The sequence below is a fragment of the Hippocampus guttulatus genome, chromosome 2 (genome assembly GCF_054856545.1).
Source record: "Hippocampus guttulatus isolate MCC_2025c chromosome 2, RoL_Hgut_1.0, whole genome shotgun sequence".
Classification (NCBI taxonomy): Eukaryota; Metazoa; Chordata; class Actinopteri; order Syngnathiformes; family Syngnathidae; genus Hippocampus; species Hippocampus guttulatus.
Window position 1 is genome coordinate 21,805,389 of NC_141262.1, and position 27,902 is coordinate 21,833,290.

General features: G+C 45.1%; 3 protein-coding genes across 6 annotated transcripts; all 3 read right to left on the reverse strand.

Moving 5' to 3' along the window:
• Window positions 1–1,322: 1,322 nt before the first annotated feature.
• On the reverse strand, window positions 1,323–8,091 carry ccdc69 (coiled-coil domain containing 69). The gene is made up of 9 exons (XM_086101743.1): window positions 7,769–8,091; window positions 5,760–5,805; window positions 5,138–5,346; window positions 4,962–5,049; window positions 4,310–4,383; window positions 4,105–4,206; window positions 3,918–4,037; window positions 3,590–3,687; window positions 1,323–2,297 (listed from the first exon to the last, which is right to left on the reverse strand). The coding sequence occupies exons 1-9, from the start codon at window positions 7,787–7,789 to the stop codon at window positions 2,135–2,137; spliced, it is 921 nt and encodes a 306-aa protein (XP_085957869.1). The 5' UTR covers window positions 7,790–8,091; the 3' UTR covers window positions 1,323–2,134.
• A 2,444-nt stretch (window positions 8,092–10,535) lies between these two features.
• Window positions 10,536–12,662, reverse strand: LOC147208906 (leukotriene C4 synthase-like). The gene is made up of 5 exons (XM_086131733.1): window positions 12,593–12,662; window positions 12,205–12,304; window positions 12,070–12,140; window positions 11,910–11,991; window positions 10,536–10,659 (listed from the first exon to the last, which is right to left on the reverse strand). Exons 1-5 carry the CDS (start codon window positions 12,660–12,662, stop codon window positions 10,536–10,538), a joined length of 447 nt encoding a protein of 148 aa, XP_085987859.1.
• Window positions 12,663–12,816: 154 nt separating this feature from the next.
• Window positions 12,817–26,199, reverse strand: maml1 (mastermind-like transcriptional coactivator 1). 4 transcript variants are annotated; one of them, XR_015098978.1, is made up of 6 exons: window positions 24,756–26,199; window positions 18,268–19,590; window positions 16,252–16,491; window positions 15,443–15,572; window positions 13,436–14,412; window positions 12,817–13,057 (listed from the first exon to the last, which is right to left on the reverse strand). XR_015098978.1 is itself a non-coding variant. In XM_086101776.1 (6 exons), exons 2-6 carry the CDS (start codon window positions 25,074–25,076, stop codon window positions 13,502–13,504), a joined length of 2,925 nt encoding a protein of 974 aa, XP_085957902.1. In that variant the 5' UTR covers window positions 25,077–25,083; window positions 25,810–26,199; the 3' UTR covers window positions 12,817–13,501. The 4 variants fall into 4 exon arrangements, 3 of the variants coding, with proteins under 3 accessions (XP_085957902.1, XP_085957895.1, XP_085957882.1); XM_086101776.1 differs by having other exon boundaries at window positions 12,817–14,412; window positions 24,756–25,083; window positions 25,810–26,199; XM_086101769.1 differs by having other exon boundaries at window positions 12,817–14,412; window positions 16,252–16,488.
• Between the last annotated feature and the right edge of the window lie 1,703 nt (window positions 26,200–27,902).

Consider the following 27,902-nt stretch of genomic DNA (forward strand, 5'->3'; position numbering starts at 1 on the left):
GGACACCACTAACATTGCTACAAAAACCACCAGTGTTTCCTATGTTTTTTTTGGGGGGGGGGGGGGGGGCTGTCCTTGTTCCAGTCAAAACGAATATCAGACATAATCAGCAGTAAAGTTTATTGGTACTTCTTTGACTCAGTATCACGCAAGTATCTCAACTTGTACTAAAGTACCAACAACATTTGCCACCTGTCCGCCATCTCTCTCCGTGTCCCACCTCAACGGAACCCCGTGTGAACCACTTCGTCCTCATTCGAGACATTAGCCATTAGCATTTTGTGCCCCAGGCCAAAACCGTTTTTCTCATTAAAGGCGGTGCCAAGGACAGGGCCACGCCCTCTCATTAGTCAACAACAGGATGTGGACTTTCTGCCAGTGTGTGCGTAAATGCATCAATCAAGAGTGTTCGTGTGTGAAGGCGGGAACGTCTCCGACAGCTCTCTGCCACCCCCCAGTGGCCGAACTGTCAGTCACATCAAATAAAAACATGAACATTAAATACATCGTAGTGGGAATAATATACAATTAAACAAAACAAAACATAAACCAGTTCAGGGTGTTCCCCGCCTACTGCCCGAAGAGAGCTGGGATAGGCTCCAGCACACCCGCAACCCTCGTGAGGATAAGCGGCTTGGATAACGGATGGATGTTAATCAAGAGAGTTTTGATTCTTTTGGAAATGTACTTTTTCAAAAATATAATTTACACAAAATAAAGACATTCTTGAATGATGGGCTTTAAAAATGACCATATATCTTGAAATACGAAAGAGTTAAAGAAAATATACAACTGTCAAAAATCTACAACTTCTTCGAAAACAATTTGTCAGACAATACCATTTTTGGAGAGGTGGGGAGGCATGATTATTGTTTATATTGTGTTCTCTTGTTTTATTGAGTCATGGCAACAAAAACGTGATCGAAAGCTCACAACATGAAGATAAAACTCCAAGATGACAGTTCAGTCCACAGAAAGTTTTTAAAAAGAAACTTGTAAAAAAAAAGTGCAAGTGCGTGACAATTCTTATTTTCACAACAAAAATGCATCTTTGGCAAACAAACCACCTGAAAAATGTTTCAAAAAAACATTTACAGGAAGTTCTTTAAAACAAAAAACAGTAGAATCAAACAAGCAGCTTCGACTGAAGCTGCATGCTCATTGCTTAATATGCTAATGTCACACGCCAACACTAAAAACTCATTCTTAACTCCAAAAACTACATGCTAATATGCAAATACGACACGCCAACATTTAACGTTTGGACAAGAAACGTTAACACCACAAACTCGTTCCAGAAGAAGCTTCATGCTAAAATGTGATGTCGACATTTAGCATTTTAATGAGTGAATACGCTAACCACAACAAACTTCTTCTAAGCTAACAAGCTACATACTAGCATGACATCAATATGCAGCCTTTGATCAAAAGGACACACCAACACTACAAATTTGCTCTTCATTTTGTGCGCATGTACGGAAATGTGATATTGACATTTGGTATTTTCCTATGTGAATTCACTAACACGACAAATATTAACTAGAAGGAACATTCTGACATAAGGACATGCTAATGTAACAATCACTTAACTGGAGGAAGCCACATGCATGTTGAGGTGTAACATCAACATGTAGCACTGTAACATGAGGACAGGGCAACGCGAAAAAGTTGTTCTTAACTAGAAAAAGGTACATGGTAACATGTTAACGTGACATGTCAACAAGTAGCATTTGCACATAAGGACACATGAACATGACAAACTGGTTCTGAGCTAGTAGGAGCTCCATGCTAACATGCCACCTCAACATGGAGCATTCGAACACTGAAGATGCCAACATCAGTTGTGTCAGTAAACTCAAACCTCACCATTTAATTATATTTTAAAAAAAAAAGCTACATGCTAACATGCTCGCATTTCTGCAAGCTGTGAGTGACATCATGGCCACATGACTCAGCATCAGGGAGTCCTGAAGTTTAGAATTGTTTGTTGTGTCCTGTGAAAATAATTTTAAAAAAAAGATTTCACCTGTTGCACTTGTGAAATCAAACCTTTCAACATTGTCCAGGGAACAAAAAGAAAAATGTGTCATGGGACTTGGTGTTGTAAGTGTGGCCAACGTCCGCTGGGGGCCGATCAGGAGGGCGCGACGGCGGCCGCAGCCATGTTGAGGGTGGGGCACGCGTCTCTGTGATCGAGTTTGAAGAGCAGCTGCTCTTTCTCCCGCGTCAACGTCTCGTTGAACAAACGCTGACGCTCCAACGACGCGCGCGCCTCCTCGCGCTCGCGACACGTGTGCCTGAACCGCAAAAAACAACACTTAGCAGATGCTTATTTGGATTGTTTTTCCCAATCCAATTCAAGAGGGGTCAATTATATGCAGATTTTCGCTATTGGCGGGCTGGGCTGGTCCCAATCCCCTGCAAATAGCGGGGATCGAGTGTTTTTAATTAAGGAACAATAAAGAAAAAAATAAAGCCCTAAGTTATGTGAATCTGCGGGTGTATGCAAGGGGTTCCACGGTTCAAACTTTCTAGAAAGAAAACACGTGACTTGCAAGTAAACGTTGAGCTTGGGCCAGCCAACGCCATTTTGGCTTCCTGATTTGAGTATTTTCATTTCAACTTCAATTTGATTTGTGCAAGTAGAAGAGACGTTGGTCACATCAACAAAATTGGTCCTTCTATGAACTCATTCAGTCCCAAAGACATTTATAAACGTCTTTTCAGACTTGGTCCAGAATTGGCTGGCACTGAATGAGTTACCCTTTCATGCACCCTGTAACCTGATCACATAAGCTGTCCACTGTAGGAACCGCTCGCTGTCCTTGAAAGGGTTCATCTTCATTTTTAAAAATATACAATGATTTTTTTTTTGTTGGAAGAAAAAAAAAAGTTAAGATTTGAGATGTTTGCAAGCTGGGTTTTGAAAGAGACAATGCATGGCTCATAGGCCTATCATGATGAGTGAAGAATTTGGACCTTGCTTTTCCTTTCCCGGATCCAGGTCACCGGACGCCCCCCTCTGGAGCCAGGTCTGGAGGCGGGGCTCATTTACGAGTGCCTGGTAGCCAGGCGTGGACCCGTAAGGCCCAGCCGGGTACTGCCTGAAAGGGCAACGTGGGCCCCTCTTTTTATGAGCTCACCACCTGAGGGAGGGGCCAAAGAGGTCAGGTGCCCTGTGAGCTGGGGTCTGATCCCCGGCTACAGAAACTAGCTCAGGGACACGGAACGTCGCCTCTCTGGCCGGGAAGGAGTCCGAGGTTGTGCGTGAGGAAGAGACGTTCCAACTAGATATCGTCAGGCTCGCCTCCGCGCACAGCTTGGGTTCTGGTACCAGTCCTCTCGAGAGGGGTTGGACACTGGTCCAGTCTAGAGTTGACTTAAACTCATAAGTCAAGGCAGCCCAAAGGTGCTTAGCTTGTTGGAAGTGGAAGCACTCGGCCGGTCGTTCCCTGAGCCCGGTGATGGGCGGCCTTCGTGTGAGCCGCAGTTCATCTTAGCTTACTTATGAGCGCGAGGTGGGTACACCCTGATTGGTCACCAGCCAATGTCGGGGCATGTATCGATCAGCAACCCGCGGACGACTTACTGCAGGACGGTTTGACTTTTGTCCAGACGAACTCGCAAGTCTTCGTTCTGCTGCAACGTTTGCACCAAGTGGTCCTCGGCACACAGCTTCTCTTCCACCTGAAACACGATGACCAAATCACCTTGGCTGACATCACCTTAAAAACTTGGGAAAGTGCTCCCCTGATTTGCTGATCTCAACTCAACTGACGCAGCAACTACATCAGCAAACTACCGCTAGATGACGCACTATATACGTCGATCGTCCACACACCACTACGACATGGTACGAACGAGTACGTCAGACATACGACAGCGTCGCGAAGTCGCGTGCCGAAGCTCAGCCTTACCAGTTGCTCCATGTCTTGCAACTTCCTATTTTGTTCCCTGAGGCGTTCGCTCTTCATCTCGATCACGAACAGTAAAGACTCCTGCTCCGACTCCCAGAATGCACCTGGACTGCCGTGCGCCTGACACATTGCGTAAACGGTGTTGAGGCGGAAGTGGCCGGTGGTTGCCACGGAGACAGGCGCTTACCTGAATGTTCCTGAGAAGATCTTTCTTGAATGTGGACTCTTGGACACGCTTCTTTAGCTCGTTATAACGCTCAAGCTCTGCCTTCAAATGGCTCACCTCCACCTACACGCACACACGAACACACACGTGTGCAAAAACACACACAAAAGCAGGCTGATGACAATAAGCGTGGTACACACGCGTACCAAATGGTTGCCGCGGTTACCTTCAACAGGTTCTCACTGATCTGAAATTTCTCCGTCAACTGAACTTTGACCTCCTCGTGAGCTCGCTCAACCTCTGTAGAAGACAACATGGCTGTGAGAGACATGCACACAAATCCTCCCAATACAAAGCTTCAAAGCACCACAAAGAATTGTTGGAATGAGTCACTTACATTAAAAGCGCGACAATCAAATTCTACTCAAGCTAGCGGCCGTAATTTCCTGACTACTTGTGTTTTTTTCCTCCACGCTTTCAACCCTGTGGCGTAAACAACAAAGTGGCGAATTGATGACTTTTTACGAGCTATGGATAAAGGCAACCAGCAAATCAGGGGACCGTATCATACACAAGTAGGGTGGGGGGGTGCTTTTTTCCTCTGCGTCTTAATAAATGTGTACAACATCGTGTTCTTTTTGAAATTCAGTGCATGTGTCTTATACTCTGGCTGCGCTCAATCGTCCCGGAAATCACAAAATTAACGACCAGAATTATTCAAAAACAAAATGTCAGTTGAATTCAAAACAACAAATCCAAATTAAAACCAAATGTTATTTCCAGTTTGACATTAACATTTGAAGACACGTGCTCACAGTCACACGCGCCTTCAGAAGCCTCACGCAAACATAACACACATAACATAGGGGGGTAACTACCGTGCAAGTGTTGTTGGTGTTGTTGCACAGTTTGCTGCCGTTGTTGTTGATGAACGGCGCTGAGCTGAGCGCACGTCTCCGTCTTGGCCTTCGCAAACAGACAAGTACACACCCCCGCGCCACGTTAGCCACCGAGCGCGTTTGCCTGCGCAGGACGCGCGTCGAGCCGAGCCCACCTTGTCGAGTAGGGCGAGCACCAGCGTGCAGACTTCCTCGTCGGCGTGCTCCTTGAGAAGCTCCGCCCTCTCTGCGCCGCCATTGGCCGAGAGAACTTCCTTCAGGATCCTCAGCTGCCACTCCAAGCGCTCCAGGTGCTTCTCCAACGCCGCTGCCGCGTTAGCATTAGCCACGCCGCCACTGCGTCGCTCAGAATGCGCACGCTTAGCTGAGAGAGACCAGCAAGTCACATGGCGGCAACCACAAAGATTTTATCATCTCCTCTACTAGCACGCGCGCACACAAACACAGCAGCACATTAAAAAGCACAAACATATCGTCGGCCACAAAACTCCCACCAGATGGGTGAAGAAGTAAGCGAAAGGAAAAAGACCCAATAAAAATACGAGTGTGTTCTACTAATTGTTTTCCAAAAATATTGAAAAATGACAAAGGCCGTTACGCTATGTGGCCGACAATATGCAGACATAAACACAATAGTGCAAACAAACATTCATACACAAAGACATGAACACACACCCACACAAACTCCTTTGCCCCCCCCCTCCACACACACACACACACTGACTGACTGACTGACAAACACCTACCACCACAAAAAAAAAATAATAATAAACTGACCTCCATCTTGTCGGCTGTTGTCTTTGTCATCTTTCTTAGTTTTCTTCTGAAACACCAAGAACGAAGACACCGGGCAACATGTTAGCACAGTCACCAAAATATCGAGCAAAAGACGTTTGCCATCAGTTGGCGCTTTGGTCAGGAAGTCCGATGAAAATGTCGGAGCGCGGAATGAAATCAGGTGCCTGTTTCAGTTCCACTTGGCAAGTAGCAAATGACTTTTTTTTTTCTTTTTGAAATCATTTACCTCCCACTGAACATTCAGCAACCCCCCGGCCAGCTTTAAATTTCGTCTTAAAACTAATTTTTATTCTTTGGAGATAGATTTCTTCTTTGGAGTTTTACTAGTTTTGTACTTTCTACTGTCTTTCTTGTTAATTTATTGTTTTATTGTTGTATGAATTATTTTTGCTCCATTACAGCACTTTGTATACAACGGTAGCTGTTTTAAGGTGTTCTGCAAATACATTTGAGTTGAGACTATTATTAATATTGTTTAAAGTGTCAAATGTGTTTTTTGTTCTATAAGCTCGGTGGAAAAACACTGACATCAGATTTTTTTGGAGGGGGAGCGGATGTGGACAGACATTTTATTTAAAGGCCACACAAGCATCATGGGACCATGCTAATTGCTAGTTGTTATGCTAGCATGTCAATCCGGTCACATTAGACAGCCTGAGCACGTCTGCGCTACTAAACCAATTAAAGCAACTAAACCAATTAAAAAGATAAAAACATTTTAGTGCTGACCACGCGCCACTTTCTATTCTAGGCGAAAGATTTACGTACGCAGCTCTGACACTTACGTAAGAAGCTCTCGCGCCGCACAGAGTAAGAAACAGGAAACAGACAAGTCGGGAGTCGACGCGTATGACAGGAAGTCATCAACGGTTTTGCGATGTGGTCTGCAGGGGACCTGTTGGCATATTCACGTCTAATGTATTAAGGAGACTTTGGAGCGAGGGGGTCATATCCATAAGTTTCCATCCAGGTGTCTTGAACAGTGTTCAATCAATATGGTTTATTTTTAGGCCAATGCTGATAAATGTAAGAAAAAAAAATCTGATGACCAATAAAATATAAAGTACAATAAAATAATATTAGTGCATGATATTTATCGGGGAGATATTGATCAGCCCGATATTGGAAAAAATATGTCACTTTTATCGGTCTGACAACCCAAAATTAGGACGTATTGAGGGTGATATTGAAAGCCGGATTACAATACACCAACATGGGATTTTGGAATAAAACCCACATAAAAATTATTTTGTGTTCAGTCCAGTCTTTCCAAGGACCCCGGCTACATATATATTCTAAATTATCGGTTGAAATTTCTCATGCCGTACATCACTATAATATACTGTATATACATTATATATTTTTGGGTCCCTTAACGCTTACAGTAACAAAGATATGAATTACAGTCACAACATTTGGCTGCCTTTGTCCTTTGACGACAACATGCACACCATTAAAAAGTCGGTGGTCAACTATGTGACCCCGTTCATGTTTTAGTTTTGAAAGTCACTGATTGGACACGTGACAATGACGTCATTTTAAACTTCCGAGCTCAATCAAAAAATGTTTGTTTAGACATGTTGGCTGGAGGATCTTGCTTCATTTATTTAAAGCAAAAACGATCTAATCTTTTTTAAATCTCAAATGACTCAGTTTTGTTGCAGATCATCAAGAACCTCGTTTCGTTCCAAATGAGCGTAAACATGTACGGGAGCCGTTTAAATCAAAGCGTTGCGCGTGATGACATCATTGTGTTAGTTCATGAGTTTGCACGGAGAATGTAGACCAGATTGAAAACAGATGTGCGCTCAACAAAGTACAACTTGGGCCGCGTTTGTGCTCTCAAACGTGTCGTACTTTGCCGAACGTTCTCGTCGCCTCGTGCAAGTTACCAGGAAAAGGTTCGACTTTTGGCTTTGATGGAAGTTTGGGCGGCTGCGGAGCACGCCGCCCGGGGGCCTCGATACTCGGTGGTCAGCGGGGCTCACCTTGCTGTGGCTGCAGCCCATGCCTGCTGAAGCCGCCTCGCCTCGTGTCGCCCTTCTCGTCGCTCGGCCTCGACGGCGTCTTTTCGGGGACTCGTTGTTCCGTCGTCCTCCGCCGTGAAAAAGCCGAAAAATTTGGCCGAGCTTCAGCAAAGTTACTGAACGCCCCGCCGCCCGGCTTGACGTGTGATGCGTTCAAAGACGCAGCGTGGGGAGAACTTCGGCTTCCCTACGGCGTGTTGACTCTCCGCATTGGAAACACTGTTAAAGAAAACACAACATTGCAAACATTACATTCTATTAAGACAAAACTTGCTTACCTGTGTTCCTTTTGTGCGTTCTCTAGACTTTGTTGGTGTTTTGAAGATAGAGACTTCGAGAAGCCCAACGTGAATGTGTTCGAGTTTAACTTTGAAAATACAAAATCTGAAGACTGACTCCACTTTATATATTGTATTGTGATTGAGTTAAAAGCAGATCATAGCGTAACTCAAAGAAGGGAGAGTTAAAAATTTCATAGTGTCATTGAAGGCATCAGTGGCCGAGGCCGGGACATGCGCAGGAGGGTTTGTTGTCTGCGCTTCAAAATTACCGTACTAACCGCAAAACATAACCCAAACAACTACTACTGGCATGTGGTTATTCAATTGGAAGCAACACTTATGAATGTAAATTGACTGGCTTGTGTTTAGTCAATCAGAAGCAACACTATCATTAATGTAAATTTAGCAATTAGACACGAAAGTGGACTGAAGTTCACCTTTCCACAATTTAAAAGAGCTCAACAATTCTTGGGGTCGTTATCCAAAATGTTATTGATTTAGAAATGTAAGGCATTTGTACTAAAGTAATCCTATTTCACTTTTTCAAATGACGGTGGCCCACTGAAATACATTGTTGTTGCATTATGCAAAAGACAAAGTGAATTACGTTAAATATGTAAGTTGAGGGGTTCGTAGGTTTTAGATGGATTGATATAGACAGCTTCATTAAAGTCCTCTCAGTTGCACGATGTAGATGCGTTGCCCTTCAAATTTAACACAATTGATAATCCAAAGTACTCATCAAACCAAGGACCAAATTGTCTTATTACACGTGTGATAATGGCAAAGACATGTTCTGACACTTTTGCAACTTCATACATAGCTCAAAAACCATGCAATCAATGTTGCCGTCTGCTAATGTGTGAATGCAAAACGCCTGCCATATCCATGACACTTCAGATAACAGAACCCTCTGGTGTACTGGAACAAAATCCCGTGGCTCCCTCTAGTGACATTAACGAAAAAGACAGCTTGAGTGATGTTTGTGAAAGAAACATAAAAGGAACTCTGGAGGCCCGGGGTTTTGTTGTTGATGTCTAATTTTTGTTTGCTTATATTTTGTCTCCTTTGACTCGGAATTGCCTGACCTAAAGTAACAAAGAGTAAATAAATCAATCAATCAAAAAACAAGATGACTCAAATGTGAAGAGCGCCCCTAGTGGAGGCTATTCGTTACTACATATCTTGAAGACGCACCTCTCCAAATAAAAATGTGATTGTGATTAACTGGACGTCAGCGGTTGGCCGCGAAAGCAAGCAAGCAGCTGTCATCCGTGGACGGAAACTTAGTCGCGTTTCCCAGAACAACAACTGCTGCTCCAAATAGACACGCGTAATAAATTCCACACGGGAGTTGCCACACGCGGGAGAGACACCTCGTCAATATTGATCACAACTAAAAGTGCACATGTGGTGAACATTACGAGAATAAAAAAACAAAACAAAAAACCCAAGTCGTCTTTGTTGGGCTTCTTCTTCATTTGATACAATTGCAATGCAGCGCAGCGGTCGCCTGTTAAGCCACCGAAGGTCACAAGTGCATCAAAATGCTTGAAAAAAAAGTTGTTTATTCACGCTCACAAAAGAAAGTTTGTTTGGCGTTGACATTATCGAATACTTTCATGTAACCGGGAGGGAGAGGGGGGAGTCAATTTCTCTGGAGGAAAGTGCACACGCCAAGATTTGTCAAGGAACGTCCTCGTTTCAAGGTGGCTCCACCCACATTGCGTACATTTCATTACCGCGCCAAACTGTCATTATTTGCACCAAAACAATGACACCACCGTCTTTTGTCTAATTTTACTTCCTGTTTGTTTTGCGTTGATTAGATATTGTACAAGCTTTTAAAAACAAACACGGTTCGATGATGCCGCATTATCATCCTGTAAAAGATAACGTCCATGTTTTTTTTTAATTGACGGAGTTAAACGTACCTTTTAGTTTCTCCTCTAGATGGCCAATTACAATACCGATTATTAAGGCAATCCCGCTCAGGTCTTACATGATCTGGTCTCACAGGACTGTGCCTGTGGTGTCCCCGAGTGGCCTGACAAACTTGTGTTTAGCGGCGTGAACCATTGTTTTCTTGCAGTGGTTTTTCAGTTGTGTTTTGAAATTCCGCAGCGTTTTGAGGCTTTTTTTTGCATTTGTTTTGTAGTTTGTACGTTTGCTTCCACTTTGTTGCTGCGATTGCAGTATTCCTTTCCTGTGTTTGTAGCGTTTGCAGCATGTCTTACCTGCAGGAATTTTGTTTTGTGGGTTTTAGCCAACTTGTGTGTTTGTATCAACATTTTGATTTGCAGCATTCCTGTGTTAGCAGCGTTCGGCTGTTTGCAGCGCATTTCCTCTGTCGGCCACCGTACTCTATGCAATTAAAAACAAAGTCTCCAAAATTTGGACAGATTGCATTTTTATTAGTCGCTGAAGTTGGGGCGATGGCCGACAGCTCAGGCGGCCGAGTTGAGAAGTTGGAGTCGGCCGGCAAGTCGCCAGAAGGACAGCAAAATGCCGACGCAGGAGAAGCCGATGAGCAGCCAGAGGAAGCCCGCGCTCACGTAGAGCGCGCGCAAACTGACAAATGGCAAACAACGTCATGACGTCACCACTGTAAAGTCATACAAGGTGCGGGGGCGCCCTGACATACAGTACGACTTGAATTTTTTCTGTGACCACGCTCGTAACTCAAAACATCTTCCCACTTCTTTGAGATGAATAAACATGAGTTTCAGTTGTTCCAGGGGGAAAAAAAAGTCATGTTATTTGTAATGACAACAGTAAAAACATACAGTGATTATAAAATAGAATTACCCCCCAAAAATTGAAATTTGTCATAGTTTTGCTCACAGTGTCTTGGCCAAATGTGGGCAGTTGATCAGACAAAAATACATGGAGACATCTCAGATTCTCTCAACTCTTCAACCCCTATTTGGGACTCTTTACAGAGGATAAATATATTACTGGTACTGTAGTGCCATTATTGTCTGTCTGTATGTGTTGCTTGCACTGTTGGTGTTAAAGGGGCATATTATTAGCCCGTGTATTCATAGAGATTCCCTCTGTTAGCATTCTGCTAGTGTTGTCATGATTCGGTTTAGGGACCAACAGGTGGCACTGTAGGGCTCCCCCGGAAGCTGCACACCTGTTGGTCATAACTAATTAGGGCTTTAAAAGGACTTCTAGCCCGAACACTCAGTGCCGGGTCATTGTTGCTTCTTGCTACTGTCATGTGTGTTGCTGTTGCTTCTTGCTACTGTCATGTGTGTTGCTGTTGCTTCTTGCTACTGTCATGTGTGTTGCTGTTGCTTCTTGCTACTGTCATATGTGTTGCTGTTTGCTCTTAGTTTCTGTTATGTTTAGTTCATTGTTATGTTTTAGCTTTAGTCATGGGTTTTGTTTGATACTTTGGACTTTGTTTGTTTGGGATTTAGTTTTCTTTGTTTTAAATACAATTCTTCAAATACACCCTGCTCCTGCCTGCTTTTTGGGGTCCACCACGCAACGTGACAAGTGTAGGTTAAGTGTGCGCGTGTGGGGGGGGGGGCTTGTATTACACAAACTGCCACTTAGTTTGTTTTAATTTCAGAATAAACTTAAGGTGGCAGTGAACAAAAACTTAAAGCCTTTCAAGGGTGGTGGGGGGTTACGAATTACCCTGATTGTCACGTGAGGTGAGCTCACTGCCACCGCGAGGTGCTCATATCTAAAAGCCAAAGGGGGGGGGGAGTGGTTCGAAAATAGTCAGGTCACACGTATCTCAAGGCCCCACTATACTAATAGCGTTTCATAAATAATGTCACGGTATGTGAGGTATGCCAACTGACCGTTGCTGCGGCGACTCTGCGTAACCTTGAAAGTAACACAGACGCGCCATCACGTAGGCCGCGCCGCACACGCAAGACGCACCTGGGGGACACGCACAAGCGATTCATGACGTACGTCACCGCAAACTACACGCCCCTTTGATTGCTGCTGTGACGTCACCTTGGCTGAAGAAGACTCCGGACGTCCACAGGATGGCGATGAAGAGAGGGAAATATTCTGAGCAATTCGCCCTGCGAGTTCATCAGAATTGAGGAGGAGGCAAAGGTGGTTCATCATGTGACGTCATGCACTTACTGGGCCCTGAAGACTCTCTCAAATTGGGGAGGTCCACTCGTACACGGGGGCGACACGCGAAACTTCCTCCGGGCGCTTATCACCTGCAAGGAGAAGTACGCTGCGCACACATATACACAATATGGACTCAGACACAAATTAAACAATTACACTGACACAAGCTGCACACCAAAACACGATTAGTCACGAATAACCATAAAAAAACAAACTTTTTTTTTTACACACCAACATATATAACATACATATACAACAATGGCCAAACTCTCATTCAAACGAAAACCGCAAACACAATTTAACAAAATAGTTACAAAAATGACAATTACAAAACATGTCCAAATTGGAATGACAGCACCCCTGCCCCCTCCTCCAAAATGGCTGCCTGCCTCACCTTGCTCCAGAACGGCAGCGACCGTAACGGCAGCCAGGCCAACAAGCTGATGCTGCTGCTGCTCATCCATGGCGTCTTGTCCAGTGTGCGGTCTCGGCGATCGGTTCCAACACTGTGGCCTCAAGTGGGCGGGGCCCCCAGCACTAATGTCAAATTATTGGCAACGCATGCAAATAATGCAATTCATCCTTACACATTACACACACACACACACACACGGGAAGTGTTTTTGGAGTAGTATATTTACAAGACATAATTCTCTTGTTTAACTCAAACATATCAAAAGTAGAAAATACTTACAAAAATGGTCTGCCATATATAAAAATAACATCTATGTCCAGATCGCAACATTACATACAAAAAATAGATTTAGAACCATTTAAACATGAACAAGGTGGCGCATAAACTCCGCCCGCCGGCCAATGGCGACGCATTCCAGTCCGAGGGAACCGTGCATCCACCAACCTGTGTGAGTGCAACCGGGAAGTCAACGTCAAACTCAACTCAAGAATTCACTGTAACGCGTAATGTAACATTTGACATCACGAAACATGTGAACAAATGGTGTCATGTGGCATCACAACTTGTCTGATGTTACATGTCTGGTTAATGTCATGTGTGACGTGTTGCACAACATATGCCCCAGGTGGTGTAACATGATGCATCACGTGATACAGACGTCACATGATGCATGGCAAGTGTCACATGACATATCGTAACATCACGCGACGTGTCACATCACACTGCTTGGGGGCACATGTGCGATGTGCCATCTGACGATTCGTGGAACATTTGATAACATGTGATGTCAAATAAAATGCGTGACATGGTGACAACTAATACCCGGGACTCGAGACAAGATGCGGGCGGGTCGCTCCAAGTTGGTGGCGACGGAAAGCGTGTCGGCGTCTACTGGTGAGAGGCGAGCAGCTCGTCAAGGTCAGCCATCCACTCGTGAGCGCTCTGCCCCTTGAGCAGTGACTCCACCAAGTCACTCTCGGCGGCGAAGCTCCCGGCAGTGGCGTTGTAGCCGAAGGAGAGCTGCTGCTGATTGGCCGTCCTGCTGACCTGGTAACCTTGGTTACATGCCAGGCCTTGCCGCCCGCCACTGGCCGTCGCCCCAAATGCCACGAGGTCGGGGAGAACGCTCTGATTGGTCGGGTGGTTCTGAGTGGCTTGCTGTTGAGTCTGGGGCGGGCCCAGGTTTTGTGGGTTGGGTGGCGCCCTCTGTTGGGCGCTCTGCATCATGCCCGCCACAGGCCGCCCGGTGGGGTTGGTGTTAAAAGCGGTAGCGGCCATCTTGGGTATGCGAGGTTGCTGCTGCTGCATGTGGAAGGCGTTGGTGGCGTTGGTGAAGGCGTTGGGAGGAAGGCCGGCGCTAGCGGGTGGCGTTGGTTGCTGCCAAACTGCGTTCTGAGCGGCCTGCATGTTGGCGGGCATGCGGGCGGTGGCCATCTGCTGCTGCTTCAACATGGCGGCGGCGTTGGACTGTTTGCTGAGGTGCTGCTGGGACAACAGGGTGTGCCTGTACAGGGGCTGGCGCTGTTGGGGCGCATGCCCGCCGCTGCCATGCCCACCGCTTGGGTGAAGGGTCATGTTGTTGTACAGCACCTGCTGGACATCCACACCAGCTCCGCCTCCGCAGGAGGTCAGCCCAAGGTCCACCTGGCTAACTGTTGGCGGTGGAGCCGCGCCGGCCGCCGACATGGCACCGGAGGCCATGTTGAGTCCCATCATGCCTTGTGGATGAGGAAACATGCGCTGGCTGGGGGGTGCGGGGCCTCCCATGGAAGACACGCTGGCCAGTGACTGAGACGAAGCTGAGGGCGGACAAAGAATGACACGCGTTAGTCGCAACAAAAGCATGAAAACGTCCCGATTTGAAATTCCTATCATAATCGCAAGAACAACATCTAATTGTTTCATGACTAACAGTTGCCTTAAACACCTGGAATATGAGGCACAAGGAAGACATAGCAAAGCGTATGGGATGTGAAATTCATATAGCAACAACACTAACTCAATAGCTCACAAACGAGAATAACCGAAATAAGAGAAGAGTAACATCGTAGGGTTGATGTTTTTGTCGCACTACATTATCAATAACTGCATAGCACAGCTTTTGATTTGCAACCTTTAAAACTTGGGAACATTAAAAACATGATTTTTTTCCTATCAGCTGAAAGCGACGTGATCAGCACCAATTTCCCATCACGTGCCATGCTTTTTGTTTTAACGCATTTTGTATTTTTTTAAACATTTCATTGACCCTGTGATTTAACATATTTACTTGCATTTGTGTATATGAGCCCAACTCATAACTGATGTTCATAATTGACTTGACATCGAGGTGTAATATTTTAGTGACGTCTCTCAAGTCCGTGCAGTTAACATTGTGACTTAAAAAGAAGAAAAAAAAAAAGGAGAAGTGATATTGACGTCAATGACGAAACAGCCGTGTTGTACGCAAATGAGCGCACTGGCTCATTTGCATGCCACTGCAAGAAAAATCTATATTTGCAAATATGCTTTGGAGATGTGTGAAGAACACCAGGAAGGCTGAAAGTAGTGCTCATACTGTAAGTTGATATTATTACTCTTTGTGAACAACTGCGTTGTTGTTTCTAAGCATACTCCCCAAAAAAATTTTAATATTTGTCCTTCCTGCATCTGCGTGTCTCTCTCTCTCTCTCTCTTTTTTTTTTTTTTAAATTTGGTAGAGCTGGCAGTGAAAATATCAAACAGATTTTGGAAGAAAGAGGGAAAATGTGTGCTGTAGAAATAAATACATTTGGAGTGGATTGAAAAAAGCCTGTTCAGTGATGGAGCACATATTGATGATTTTCTGACCTGTAAACTGGCTGACGGGGGCCTGGGCAAAAGCGTTCTGATTGGCATTCTGTCCGGGCTGGTCCTGGTACTGAGGGGGTGGTCTGGTCAGGTGTCTCTGGAGCTGCTGGTCCTGCTGACGTTGTTTCTCCTGCACGGCGCAACATGAACAACAGAGTTTGTCACCGGCGAGCGTGTGGTTGGAGAAAAGAGGAAGTCGCATACGGGTCAATAATTAAGACGTCTAACATTAACAAGGTCTAAATTGTTTTTTTTTGGTAGCTTTATAAATGTACAATGTAGCTTGTTAATTTTTTTTGTTTTATTTATTTTTCAATTTTACTTTGAGCTATTTTGTTGGTTTTTGTTAACTATCATAAACCTTGGTCCCATGAGAAATCGTGCAACGCTTCTGAGCGTCAGCAACATGGAGGCCCACGAGCCTTTTTGGAAGGAATGTAGTGGAAAGGGGGCAGCCCGGTGGTCAAATGGTTAGTGCGTTGACCTCACAGTGCCGAGGTCGTGGGTTCGGGTCCGGCCTTCCTGTGTGGAGTTTGCATGTTCTCCCCGTGCCTGCGTGGGTTTTCTCCGGGTACTCCGGTTTCCTCCCACATTCCCAAAAACATGCATGGCAAGCTGATTGAACAGTCTAAATTGTGTGTGAGTGAGTATGAATAGTTGTTCGTATATGTCTGCATTGCTGGCAACTGGTTCAGGGTGTACCCCACCTACTGCCCGAAGACAGCTGGGATAGGGTCCAGCATGCCCTGCGACCCTTATGAGGATAAAGCGGATTGGAAAATGGATGGATGGATGGAGTGGAAAGTGACCTGTTCAGCCATCATCTGCTGTCTCTGCAGGTACTGCTGCTTTTGCTGGTCCAGAATCTGCTGTTGCTGTTGTTGCTTGAGTGCCGCCGCCTGGCTGCTGAGGTAGGCCGTATTGCTGTGGTTATTCGCCATGGCGTTGGGCCCGGGCGGGGCCGCCATTCCGCTACCGCCCGGCGCGGACGTCAGGGTGCTAGCGGGATTGGGCCCGTGCGGAGGCGCCGGGTACGAGTTCTGGTCCTGCTACAAAGATACAAACAGAGTGTGACGTCCACATATGGACCAAAAAAAAAAGAAAAAGTATGGCCACAGCTAAGCAATTTGGTTCTAATCCATGTATTATCATGTATTTTCACAATTACTTTTTATGAACCAAATATTGTACTTTTTAATGACGATCATGTGAGTCATGTCAGACCGCCGTCAAAATCAGTAAAATATGAGAGAGAGAGAGAGAGAGAGAGAGAGAGAGAGAGAGAGAGAGAGAGAGAGAGAGAGAGAGAGAGAGAGAGAGATGTATACATCGGCCAATATGAAATACTTGTATCGTGATGTACTTTTCAGTCATTTTGCCCGGCCCTACCTAATGACATGTTTCTAAACACACACACGCACAGATTCTGAGTGTTGTCTGTGTCAGTTGGGGCCTGCAAGAAGTAGAGCAAAATAAACCCCCAATGGACTTTGACTTGAGTTGACTGCTGGGAAAGGCTCCGGCACGGATGGATGGATAAATGAGTCACGTTCAAGCAGCTGGTTGGAGGCAGTGTCTAGCACCCCCTGCAGGACAAACTCTTGCCCAATCACCTGCTGTGCCAAGGTTAGCTATGAGCTCATTAACATGAGCTCATAGCGTTTTTCTTTTTAACCTTGAGGACACTTTGGGCCATGGACAGACTTTTTGTAAACACACACACATTTATTGCTTACTTTACTGCATAAGATCAGTTCTTACTTTATTTTTCATTTTTTTTAAACTTGCACATTTCAGTCTGCTCGCCCAATGTTGTACATTTTAAAGCAAGCTAGAAAATGACATACTTGCTCAATAGTCCCCTTTTGTTTTACTAATGACCACATGATGAGCAGAGTAACTCCACCGTGCCAAATCTAAATGTGGTCATTCATTCGAGTTCCGTAAGCCAATCAATGCCAAACCTAAGAACGTGTCGTAAAATTGTAACATCATCTGCTAGAAAACACACACAAAAGGTGATATTTTCAATTGTTGGGTCGAGAATGAATCCCATTGTGCCAAGTTGTACAATTCAATCAAGTAAATAAGGAATTAAGACATTTGGTTATCAAGGGTTTGAATTGGCCATGATAGAGAGAAAAGAAAGAATAAAACTAAAACAGTACATGACCATGATAGAGAGAAAAGAAAGAATAAAACTAAAACAGTACATGAGGGCCTCAATAAAAGCTGGGGGGGAAATTGTCGGTTTACTTGGTTACCTAAGTAATCAGCAGAATAATTGATTGATTAATCAATTCTAAAATGATTTGTTTGTGACAGCCTTATCTGCAACAAATTATTTTTGTAAATAATATATCAATTTTTTTCTCATAAATCCGATTATATTAAAAAACATCCCTTTATATCAGTCAAGCCATTAAGTAGACCAACCAGTTGATGATTCTGCAGTTACTGGTTGGGTGTGAAACATTCAGAGAGAGAGAGAAAAAAAAAGAAAAAAATGTTGACCATTCTTTTCGAAGTTAAAAGATGTTTGCAAATGCCTTTTTTTTTAAAAACAAAACAAAACAAAAAAACCCCCCGGGATGAGTCTGCTTTTGTGGAGGAGGACAGAAACCAGAAGTTTCCTATTAAGAGGCAGAAATTCAGAAGATTTGGAAAATATCTAATTCGACAAGGACTCTAAACGAGTAATCGATCATCAAAAATATTTCTCAATTAATTTCATTATTGATTAGATGTTAATTAACCACTGAATTGTTGCACCTCAAAAGTCCATGACAGACATCCATGAAGTTGTCTGTGTGCGTGCGTGTTACCTGCGAGTGTGTTAGGTGTTGCCGGAAATTCATGTTGTTCTTCTGCTTCATTTGCTGCTGCTGCTGCTGTTGTTGTCTGAGCAAGCTGAGCAAGGCGGCCTTGTTCTGGTTCTGGCTGTTGGCGGGCCGAGGCGGACCGGGCCCAGCCTCAAAGTGGGAAAGGGGTTTGGTGTTGTTGTAGTTCAACATGGCCGCCTGGCCCCCCGGCGCGTGGTTCAGAGGGGGCCCCTGAGCTGGGTGGCTAAGCAAGCCGGGGTGGCCGGCGGCCCCTGACATGTAGCTGTTGGCCCCTGCCTTGGGCGAGCCCTTGGGGGGCTGGCCAGACATAAGGCGCTGCTTCTGCGTGCTGGAATTGAAGTCCTGTGGGTATAAGGAGGGGGTGGCCGGCTTGTCCACACCAAACGCCGGCCCCAGCGGGCTCTGTGAGGGGGCAGCCATCTGCGTCCAGGGCGGGGGGTGAGCGTGGGGGCCCCCCTGGCTGTGGAACTTGGCCCCGGCGGGTGGCGTCTGTCTGTGCTGCAGCTGGCTGTGGAGCTGCTGCGCCCGCTGCTGCTGGGCAGCCAGTTGCTGAAGCTGTTGTGCGGGGGACAGGTCTTTGGTGAGGAGGTGATTGGGGGGCGCCGGGTGCTGCCTAGGCGGGGGAGCGGCCAGAGAGGAGGCGGACGAAGTGGCTGCCGGAGAGCTGGTGGGGTGAGGAGGAGGGGGAGGCCCAGAAGACGCCGAGCGAACGTGAGGGGACCCGGTGCGAGAGTCCTGCTCAAAGGCGGACGGGGAAAACTCGGCTTTCACGCTTCCCAAATCCAGAGGAAGGAGACTCTGGGAGGACTGGCTGCCAGCCACTCCGCCACTTCCTTGGTTGGGCGTCATCTCCAGAGGGTCTTTGCGGTCCTCGAAGCCATCGTTGAGGATGTCCTGGATGTCCTCGTAGGGCACGGTACAGTTGAGCTCCTCCATGAGGTCTGACCACTCCTGCTCGTCTAAGTTGAGGTCCGGGAAGAGGTTGTTGTTGTTTCCTCCTGCCGACGGCGGCATGATGGGCAGAATGTCATCGGGCTCCTGCTTCATCTCCTTGCGGTGGAAGTCGGCCACCGCCGCCTCCTTGGCGCCATCTGCTGCCAACTCGATGGCGGGCCCGTGGGTGCCGTTGGAGGCCAGTGCGTCGCCCAGACCCAACTTGGAGTCCATGGGAGAGCCATTGGCCTTGGCGGCGGCATCCATGCAGGCCTTCTTGTTGTGCGGGAAGCCGTCCGAAAAGCCGTTGACTTGCTCGCGGCCCAAAGGCGAACCGGCGCTTTCCAGCTTTCTCTTGACCGTTTCCTGCAACTGCAACGCAAACCAAAAATGGGGCCCATGAAACACATGAAGGACTTCCAATCAAATTAATTTCTGCCATTGAAATGAATCAAAATGCTCTGAATCCATTTCAGTCGGCCGAATTGTTTTTTTTTTGTCTGCCAAGTGTTCAGTCCAGAAAAATAACATGATTTGCAGTAAAACAAAAAAATGAAAAGAATTTCTACAGAGATTAATGACTTGGGAAGGAAGTAAATGATTTTAGTAATTGACTTCTGTTAATTATTTGTGATTAACCGATGAATCAGATGGAAAAAAACGTTTTAAAATTCCCCACTGAAAAACAGATGAGTTTACTCTGTTAGCAAAAAATGTTTTGACTTATTTACTGTAAACATTGTTTGTACAATACTCAATGCTCTCAATATATTCAATGCCTTTAAATGTATTAGGATTGTTTTAAGTGTGTTAAAAAAACATAGACAGAATTAAGTGCCATGAATGTTTTAAAAAATATTCCCTTCTCGCAGATTTCAATTTTTACGGGGGATGGGATGGTAAGCCATGAGGGGAGGGGGTGGGGTACTGTATCCCAAGCGTAGGAAAACATGAGACATAAACAGCGACAGAAACGCTGAGTTTGGAAATATACATGAACCCAAAATAAAATCCAGAAATAGCAAAAGCAACAGCTGAGTCAGCACCGAGTCATTTTCATTATTGGGCCTTCAACTAAAAATGGAAAATTATTCTGCATATGGTTGTCAAGTGTTCCATTTACTACAACATGATGAGCCAATGTCATCAAAATTCTAGACATTTAAAGTTAAAATATTTGAACGTAAACAAGCATGTTGGAAGTACAAACTGAGTGACCTGAGGACACGCGCACTATCTTGCCCACCATAAAAACGAGGCGGACTGCTTCCTCCATCGGGAGGCTTGCACAGACCAGGACCGGAGCCAGGACAATGGGCATGGCCCTGGTTCTGGTCCACATGCCACTGGCCCACTTTGCATTGGAGCCAAGGATGTGTTAACTCTTTCCCTTTGAGAAGTCCAGGCATAATAAAGAAAAACTACAAATAATTTTCATAATATCGATTAATAGACAAACAACCATTCACACTCACAATCACACCTACGGACAACCTAGAGTTATCAATTAACCAACCAAGCATGGTTTTTGGAATGTGGGAGGAAACCAGTATCCGGAGAAAACCAGCGCAGGCATGGGAAGAACATGCAAATTCCACACAGGAAGGCCGGGGACGGATGTGAACCCACGACTCACCGTGCCGCCAATTTATCTTTATACAAATGGTTACTTCAAATATTTGTTTTTAAATTGTACAAAAATATATATAATTTAAAGCGACCTGTACATAGTATGCTTCACAAGTTTGCCCAAGCCTGGTCTCCACAGATTTTTTACAGCATGTGACAAACTCGGTACCTTCCCCCATGAGCTGTAAACATCAAGTCATGTGACAAGTGGGCCAGTAACAAGTGAGTATGTGAGTGTGTGCGTGTGTGTGTGTGCGTGCGAGAGCGTTTTTGGTGAGTCAAAGTGAGCTGAACAACCGAGTGATTGAAGTTTCAAAACTTGAAATTCTGGTATGACTCCACCCCTGGTAGCCATGGAGATGACCTTCTGAGAGGGACAACAACGTGCCAGTGTGTCCGCTTGTCTATCACAATAGCTCTGACTGCTCCGGCGTCTAATCACGTAAACCTGCAGCTAAAGGCAAATGCTACCGCTTCGATCTGGATCCAAAAACCAGGATGGATCTCGAGCTCTGTCTTGGTCTATATATGAATTTCTCCATTGCGAGACTAATAAAGGTTTTCTTATATCTGGACAAATTTATTTCGATGTATTTGACTATAAACTTACAGCCCATCTCTGAAGGTAGCGATCAAGCTATCAGTCAGGACCACTCTATCGTTCTGATCTATAATCCATTTATCTATTTGAATCTATCAATCGATTTGGATCTATCTGGAGCTGCAAAGCTACAGTATGTGCCAAATAGTTTGTCATCGTGTGTGTAAACCTAACAGCAGACTAAAACAACGAAGCAAGATGCTAATGCTAGCCCTCTGCCTGCGGTGGAGGTCACAGAGCATCCTTGACCCCGCCCTTTTTTTTGTTACGCCGATGAACAAAACACCGTAACAATGCACAGGCGTGTTATATGATTGAGCCACTTGGCTTGGCAGAGTGCATTGAGTGGCCCAGAAAATTCATTAATGAAGTTTTAAGCGTGTGAATGTTATCATACGTGTTTCTGGTGCCAGATTCAGAGATACTTTCATAAATAATCACCGATGATTGTCAGTGATCGATTGATTAGAGCATCCCTAAGACAGACCATTTAACAATAATCACAGGCATTTATTCTTTATCATCTGCAAAGAACAACTAAGATTACTGCCATACTGACGAGCCGCTGAGACGTCAAAACTTTTTTAAAATTCATTTCACCAGGAAAATATCCAACAGTTTAATTGATTATTAGAATATTGTTTAAACAGGACATGTACAAATGAATCAATGAGTAAAGAATGCCTCCTGCTAAATGCTTGCTCTTCATTCTGGCACAAAAATGTCAAATATTCATGATGGCGCTTGGATGGAATGCTAAGCTTGAACTGGTCACATTTTATTTTGTCTGCCGTTTATCTCATTTCAACCCATTGTTACAGGCATCCAGCTGTTTCTATCTCGATGTTCATCTGCTCTTTATCTGGCGATATGTGTCTGTTTACATCTCGAGGTCCACCAGCTATGTGATGGATGCTTAACTCTGCACACAAATCGGCCGTGATCGAATCAGAATTTTCGGTGTCAGATCAGAGCGAAGCAGAGAATGTCTCCATACTTATTTTACTCTGACAAAAGCAGCAAACTGCTGCCACGCCGCATTTACAGCGTCTGACATTGTGACTTTTTGGTTTTGGGCGAGGCATGTTGTGGTTGCCAGAACTGGCACTCGCCAGGTAAGTATATTAAGATTAAATCTGACAGGAAAAAAAATGTGTGCAGCAACATGTTAGTTTATGAAATTTGTAGTGGCCCTGTCAGGCCAGAGGCAGTGAACTTAAGATGGCCTAACATACTGTCTCGTAGTGACCCAGGACCACCTATAATGTAGAAAGAACCCCGAGGGATTGTCCCCACGAGCAAGTATTTATGGCACTGAAAACGAGCCTGGGTTCTCCCTTTGGCCATGGTATAGTAAGGTATCTTGGTTGAGCAAAGTCATTTTCAACATAAAAGAAAAACCTTTCAGAAGGCAGAAGTCATTGCCGGAATGGGCCAATGTAGTCTTTGCTTCAAGACAGTTTTACAAGAAGTGTATGTGTAGCTCTGTAAAGTATTTTGGTGCAGATAATGACTCCAATTGGAGCTATTTGGATTTGTTGGAGTATGAGCTGTTTTTTTCCCTTTCATTAAGGTACAATGACTTTGGCTAAATCCAAAAAAAGGTAATGAGTGCATTTTTGTTCTCATTTTATCGCTTCCCAGCCAAGGGCGTCAAACGCCTTTGAACACTAAATCTTCTAAAACTTTCCTAGAAGATAATCATGTGGACTGAGATGCGTTAAGAGTAGATTTGTCTGGATAATCAGGCCGGGCTATCAATCTGAAATATTAAACGATTAAGACCGTTTCATATTTTTCATAGCAATTAGCCTCTAGATCTAATGACCAACTTCAAGTACTTGCCCCGTTATCGTGTCGCCCGTCGCATTTCTCTTTCGTGTTTTGTGCATGCATCACACGTCAGGTTGGTAATACGCCCTCCTTCGGATGATTCGAAAGAAAAATCTGACTGGCATTCCCATTTCTTAAATGTAGTAACTAATACACCTTTGTGTGTTTTTTTTCTCGCCGCCATCTCTATCCATCATCCACGCGCTTTCTGAGCGTGCAGACAAAAATAGCAACCCGCATGCGCAAATGTTTCCTGTTCCGCCCCCCCAACCCACTTAATAAAAACAAAACGAAAGTAGAATAGAAGAAAAACTCTCACACACCACACCACAAACACACATACAGGCACAGTGAAATCGCGGTGACCACACAGGAGAGATTCTATCGCGTACAGTCAACTAGTGCGCAGTGATTTTTACCGTACCGTACCGTACAAATGATCCCACCGAAACAACATGCTACCGGAAACGATCGTTACCGTGAAATCCTCAGGCCTGGAATAGTTACCACCTAAAATCTTGGGTATGTGGGGAAAACCAATGTCTCTTCAGCCATTTGACTCTACGAACTATGACGTGAATGGAATGCAGCCAATTGAAGTGCGCTGACTGACCAACAAGGAAGCAGCAGTAAATAAAACATGTCCTACCTACCCCTATGACGATTATTATACAAAAGCAGGTACCCTTGACTGCAGAAAGTATCTTCCAAAGCAAGTCTATTCTAGACACTGTCACCCTCTTTTCACTCGAGAGTCACAAGTAGCGTGTCACACGTTGTTCTTCTCAAGTAGAAAAAGGTACATGTACGCTGCGAACGAGCTAAGCGACAATCAGTGCAGGTTCATACGATGAGACACCGGGTTCGTCCCCTGTGAAGTGCTGCAACAACTTGCTGATTTTTCCAGTATTGAGCCGCCAATTAGTCAATTTTTAGGCTTTGTGACATGAGGCTACATTTGAGTTATGAGCTAGCTTCTGTTGAACCAAGCACTCGTAACTCAAAATGTACCGAGCCCCATTACGAAACCATCTCATGGCTTGAATGAGTAAAGACCAAAATATTGTTAGGATGCACCCCTGACAGTTCCAATAATAGTCCTGGAAAAAAATACTCAAATGAATTTTCTTACTTAATTTTAGTAGTCATAATATGATTGATAGTTTTAGTAGTAGCAATTGTAGTAGTACTTATAGCTGTAGTAGTGATATTGTTGTAGTAGTCATAGTCATGATGTAATCAGTAATTGTACAAGTAGTCATAGATTTAGGAATTGTAGTAGTAACAGGAGTAGAACTTTTAGTGGTATTAATACTTGGAGCCATAGCAGTGTTTTGATACAAGTAGTAGTCGTAGTGTCAACAGTAGGAGAAGTGTTTTTTCAATCAGCATAATTCTAAAATCAAACAGTAAAATAAAACATTACAACAAAAGGAACCAGTATCTCACTGAGTGGTGGTGGGGTTTTACTCACTGCAATTAGCGTGCTGTTTCGGCTTTGCTCGGCGGCGACTCCGCTGCCGTCGCCGAGCTCCGCGCCCGTCGCTCCAACACCGCCACCTCCTCCTCCGCCGCCAGCCCCGGGAGCCCTATGCCCAGCCTGCTCCCCGGCGCTGGCCGGGGGCTGCCGGTGCTTGTTGGACCTCTTGGCCTTGGCCTGCAGGCAGCGCTGGTGCAGGGCAAGGGTCTGCTGCCTCTCCAGCTCCAGGCTCTCCAGCGCGGCAGCCTCGTAGCGTCTCTCGCAGCTGTTGTGATGCTGCCGGAAGAGCTCGATTCTCCGCCGCAGCCGCTCCATCACCGCGCTGTGTCGCGGTGTAACAAAATCCGCCATCATCAATACAAAAAATGGCTTGCTGGCTCAGGTTAGGTCCATAAAACGCCGACTGTGGCTCTTGCTTATGATAATTATTGCTTTTGTGGCTAGGAGCGTCCGTACACCCTCTCCGTCCGTCCGTCAGTCTCTCGACCCTTAGAATGCCAGCCGTGCTGCTGGCTCCATTGGAAGAGACCTTTGGGATTGCTCACGGCCTTCTGTCACCGCCGGCCGGCCGGCCGTCCGTCCTTCCGTCCGGCCTCTTGGCCGGGGAGAAGAGCGAGACGCAAGGCCGAGCTGCGGGGAAACGAGCAGCGACAAGCCGCGTCCAAGTTGGCCAGAAAGCTAACTAATTAGCGCATTAGCAACATTTGTGTTGTGTTTACATGCTAGCACATTCCTCCACTCGCTAGAAGTTGCACGACTGAAAAAAAGTGGCAATTGAAGCGGGCCCCTTGGCCTGAGTGAGCTCACGGGGCACGGGGCATGTTGTAGGGGGGAAATTTCATGTTAACTCGGTGGCAACTTCAGTCGCTCGATGGATGTTAGCTGGGTGCTAAGCTAACGCGAGCTAAGCCACTCGGCGACTCTTTCGAGCGGACTTACTTGTTCGCCAACTTCGGAGGCCTTTCCGGCTCGGTTGGCGCACAAAATGGTGGCCTTTTCGTTTAGGGGGCTACGACAACATTGTCCGCGTGTGTCAAAAGGGACTTACTGTGAACGTGGGGCTGGGCCGTGTGCTCTCTACGGCATCTGTTGAGGCAACAGCTGATCCTCCGCCCGCTTGGCCGGTTGTTCGCCTGGTCGCCTCCTCCTGCGGCCGCCCGCCTCCCTTACCACCCTCCCCCCGTGTAGCCAAAGCTAGCTCTTTGACTAGCTCAGTAACTCTGCTCGGGGGACAGACTGACTGACGGACTGCCTGCCTGACAAGTTAGTTAGCTCCCGAGCGAAGCCAACTCGGAGCGAGCTCTTTTTTTTAAGAGGTCGCCGCAGGTTGACGGTGATTCTCCCGTATTAGGGCTGCTTGTGGCTCCGTTCGTGCTCGTCTATTGTTTTCCAGTGGACGGGCAGGTTGACGCCGCCATTTTGGTAACTTTCTCTTTTTTTCCTCGATGTGTAGAGCAATGTTCATGCCCCGCCCCCTTGCTGGTGATGGACAGCACCAGGGCCCAATATACGGCAGCCGATGGGTGAGTATGCGAAAGGGAAACGACAGGCATGGGAACAATTTCTCATTGATTTGCCAACATTTGTTTTCCATCCCATAAAACTATATTGAAATAATTCATAGCCTAAAATTTTGGGTTAAAAAAATGTTTGGTTCTTTGTCATTAAAACTTTGGGATTCCCCCCCAACACTCTCGCTATACTGTACATATATATATATACATACACACACACATTATATATATATAATATATATGTGTATTATACATATATATACACATTATATACATATACAAACGCATATATACATATATATATACAGTACATACTGTATATGCGTGTGTGATACATATAAACACATGTGCACACCATTTTTGTGATTTTTCAAATGTTAACACAATTTCTGAAAATGCATTTTGGAAAACTATTTTTTCCAGATTAGTTTTGATTGGTTGAAAAATATTTTTTTAATGCATGCATTGTATTTATTTAAATTTTTTTAGACAATTAGATTTTTCATACAGAAATTAACACAGCTCATGTGTCGGCGATTAATACAAGTGCACAGTGTTGCCTTTAAAACATCTCCAATCAATCTAGAGCAGCTAAAGAAGAAGAAATGCAACAGTTCTATGTTCCATTTGGCCTTTTTATTCATCAAAACACACATCAGCGTCTGTCACAGTATTTCTAGTCAAAGTTGGACCTTTCTGGCGGCATCTCGCTCGCCACGCTGCATGTACAGCCCAGGAAGAGGCTGGGCCAACGCTTTAGTTTCAACACAAAAAGCTAAAACTAAAAAAAAAAAAATCCAAAATAATTAAAAAAAAAAAAACAAGCAGCATTTAGCGAGTGGACCTGACATACAGTGTGTTAGCAGGAGATATCACCATGATGGCGACAATGACGCCATGGACCAAAAGACTTTCAGAACTATCACGGTCCCTTATATAATTATGACATTATGATTAGGCAGTCAGGAATGAGTGAATGATTGCAAATGTAGCGACCGTGTTCAAAATCATTCCCCACTACCAATTCACTATATCGGGATGCTTATTTTGCAAACCTAAATAGTTCGTAAAATTTCCACTACGTATAGGGAATAAGTAGCCGAATACAAACACAAAATAAAAAAAAAGGGGGGGTGGAACCCCGACTCAAGTTCCATTGTTCGGGCTAAGCTAAATAGCTAATGAAATAGATGCACAGACAGAGTGACGCCTCAAAACAGGATATGCCACTCAGCCACTTCCTGTTCAGTGCAGAGCTACGTTGAAGGATTCGATCAAATAATTAAAACAAAACAAAAAATTCAAACCAGAAAATGTTCTTATCCATCAACCCTCAGATTTCGTTGCAATCTCATTATGGATTTACATGTGACAACAAGTGATGTCATCAACGTAAAGGAGGAGAAGGAGATGACGACCTATTGTTTTAATTTCCTCAATTGTGGTGAAATGAAAATTAAATGAGCAAAATCATGAAAATGGAGAGTTACTCTACATAATATGTTTTGTTCACCCATCTATGCCAGTGACGTTTAGTGTCAGGAACAACAATGACATGCTCTTTCACTGCTTGGCAGGAGGAACAATTAAACTGTGGAAGTACCTTTTGCAAGTAGGTTTTTTTTTC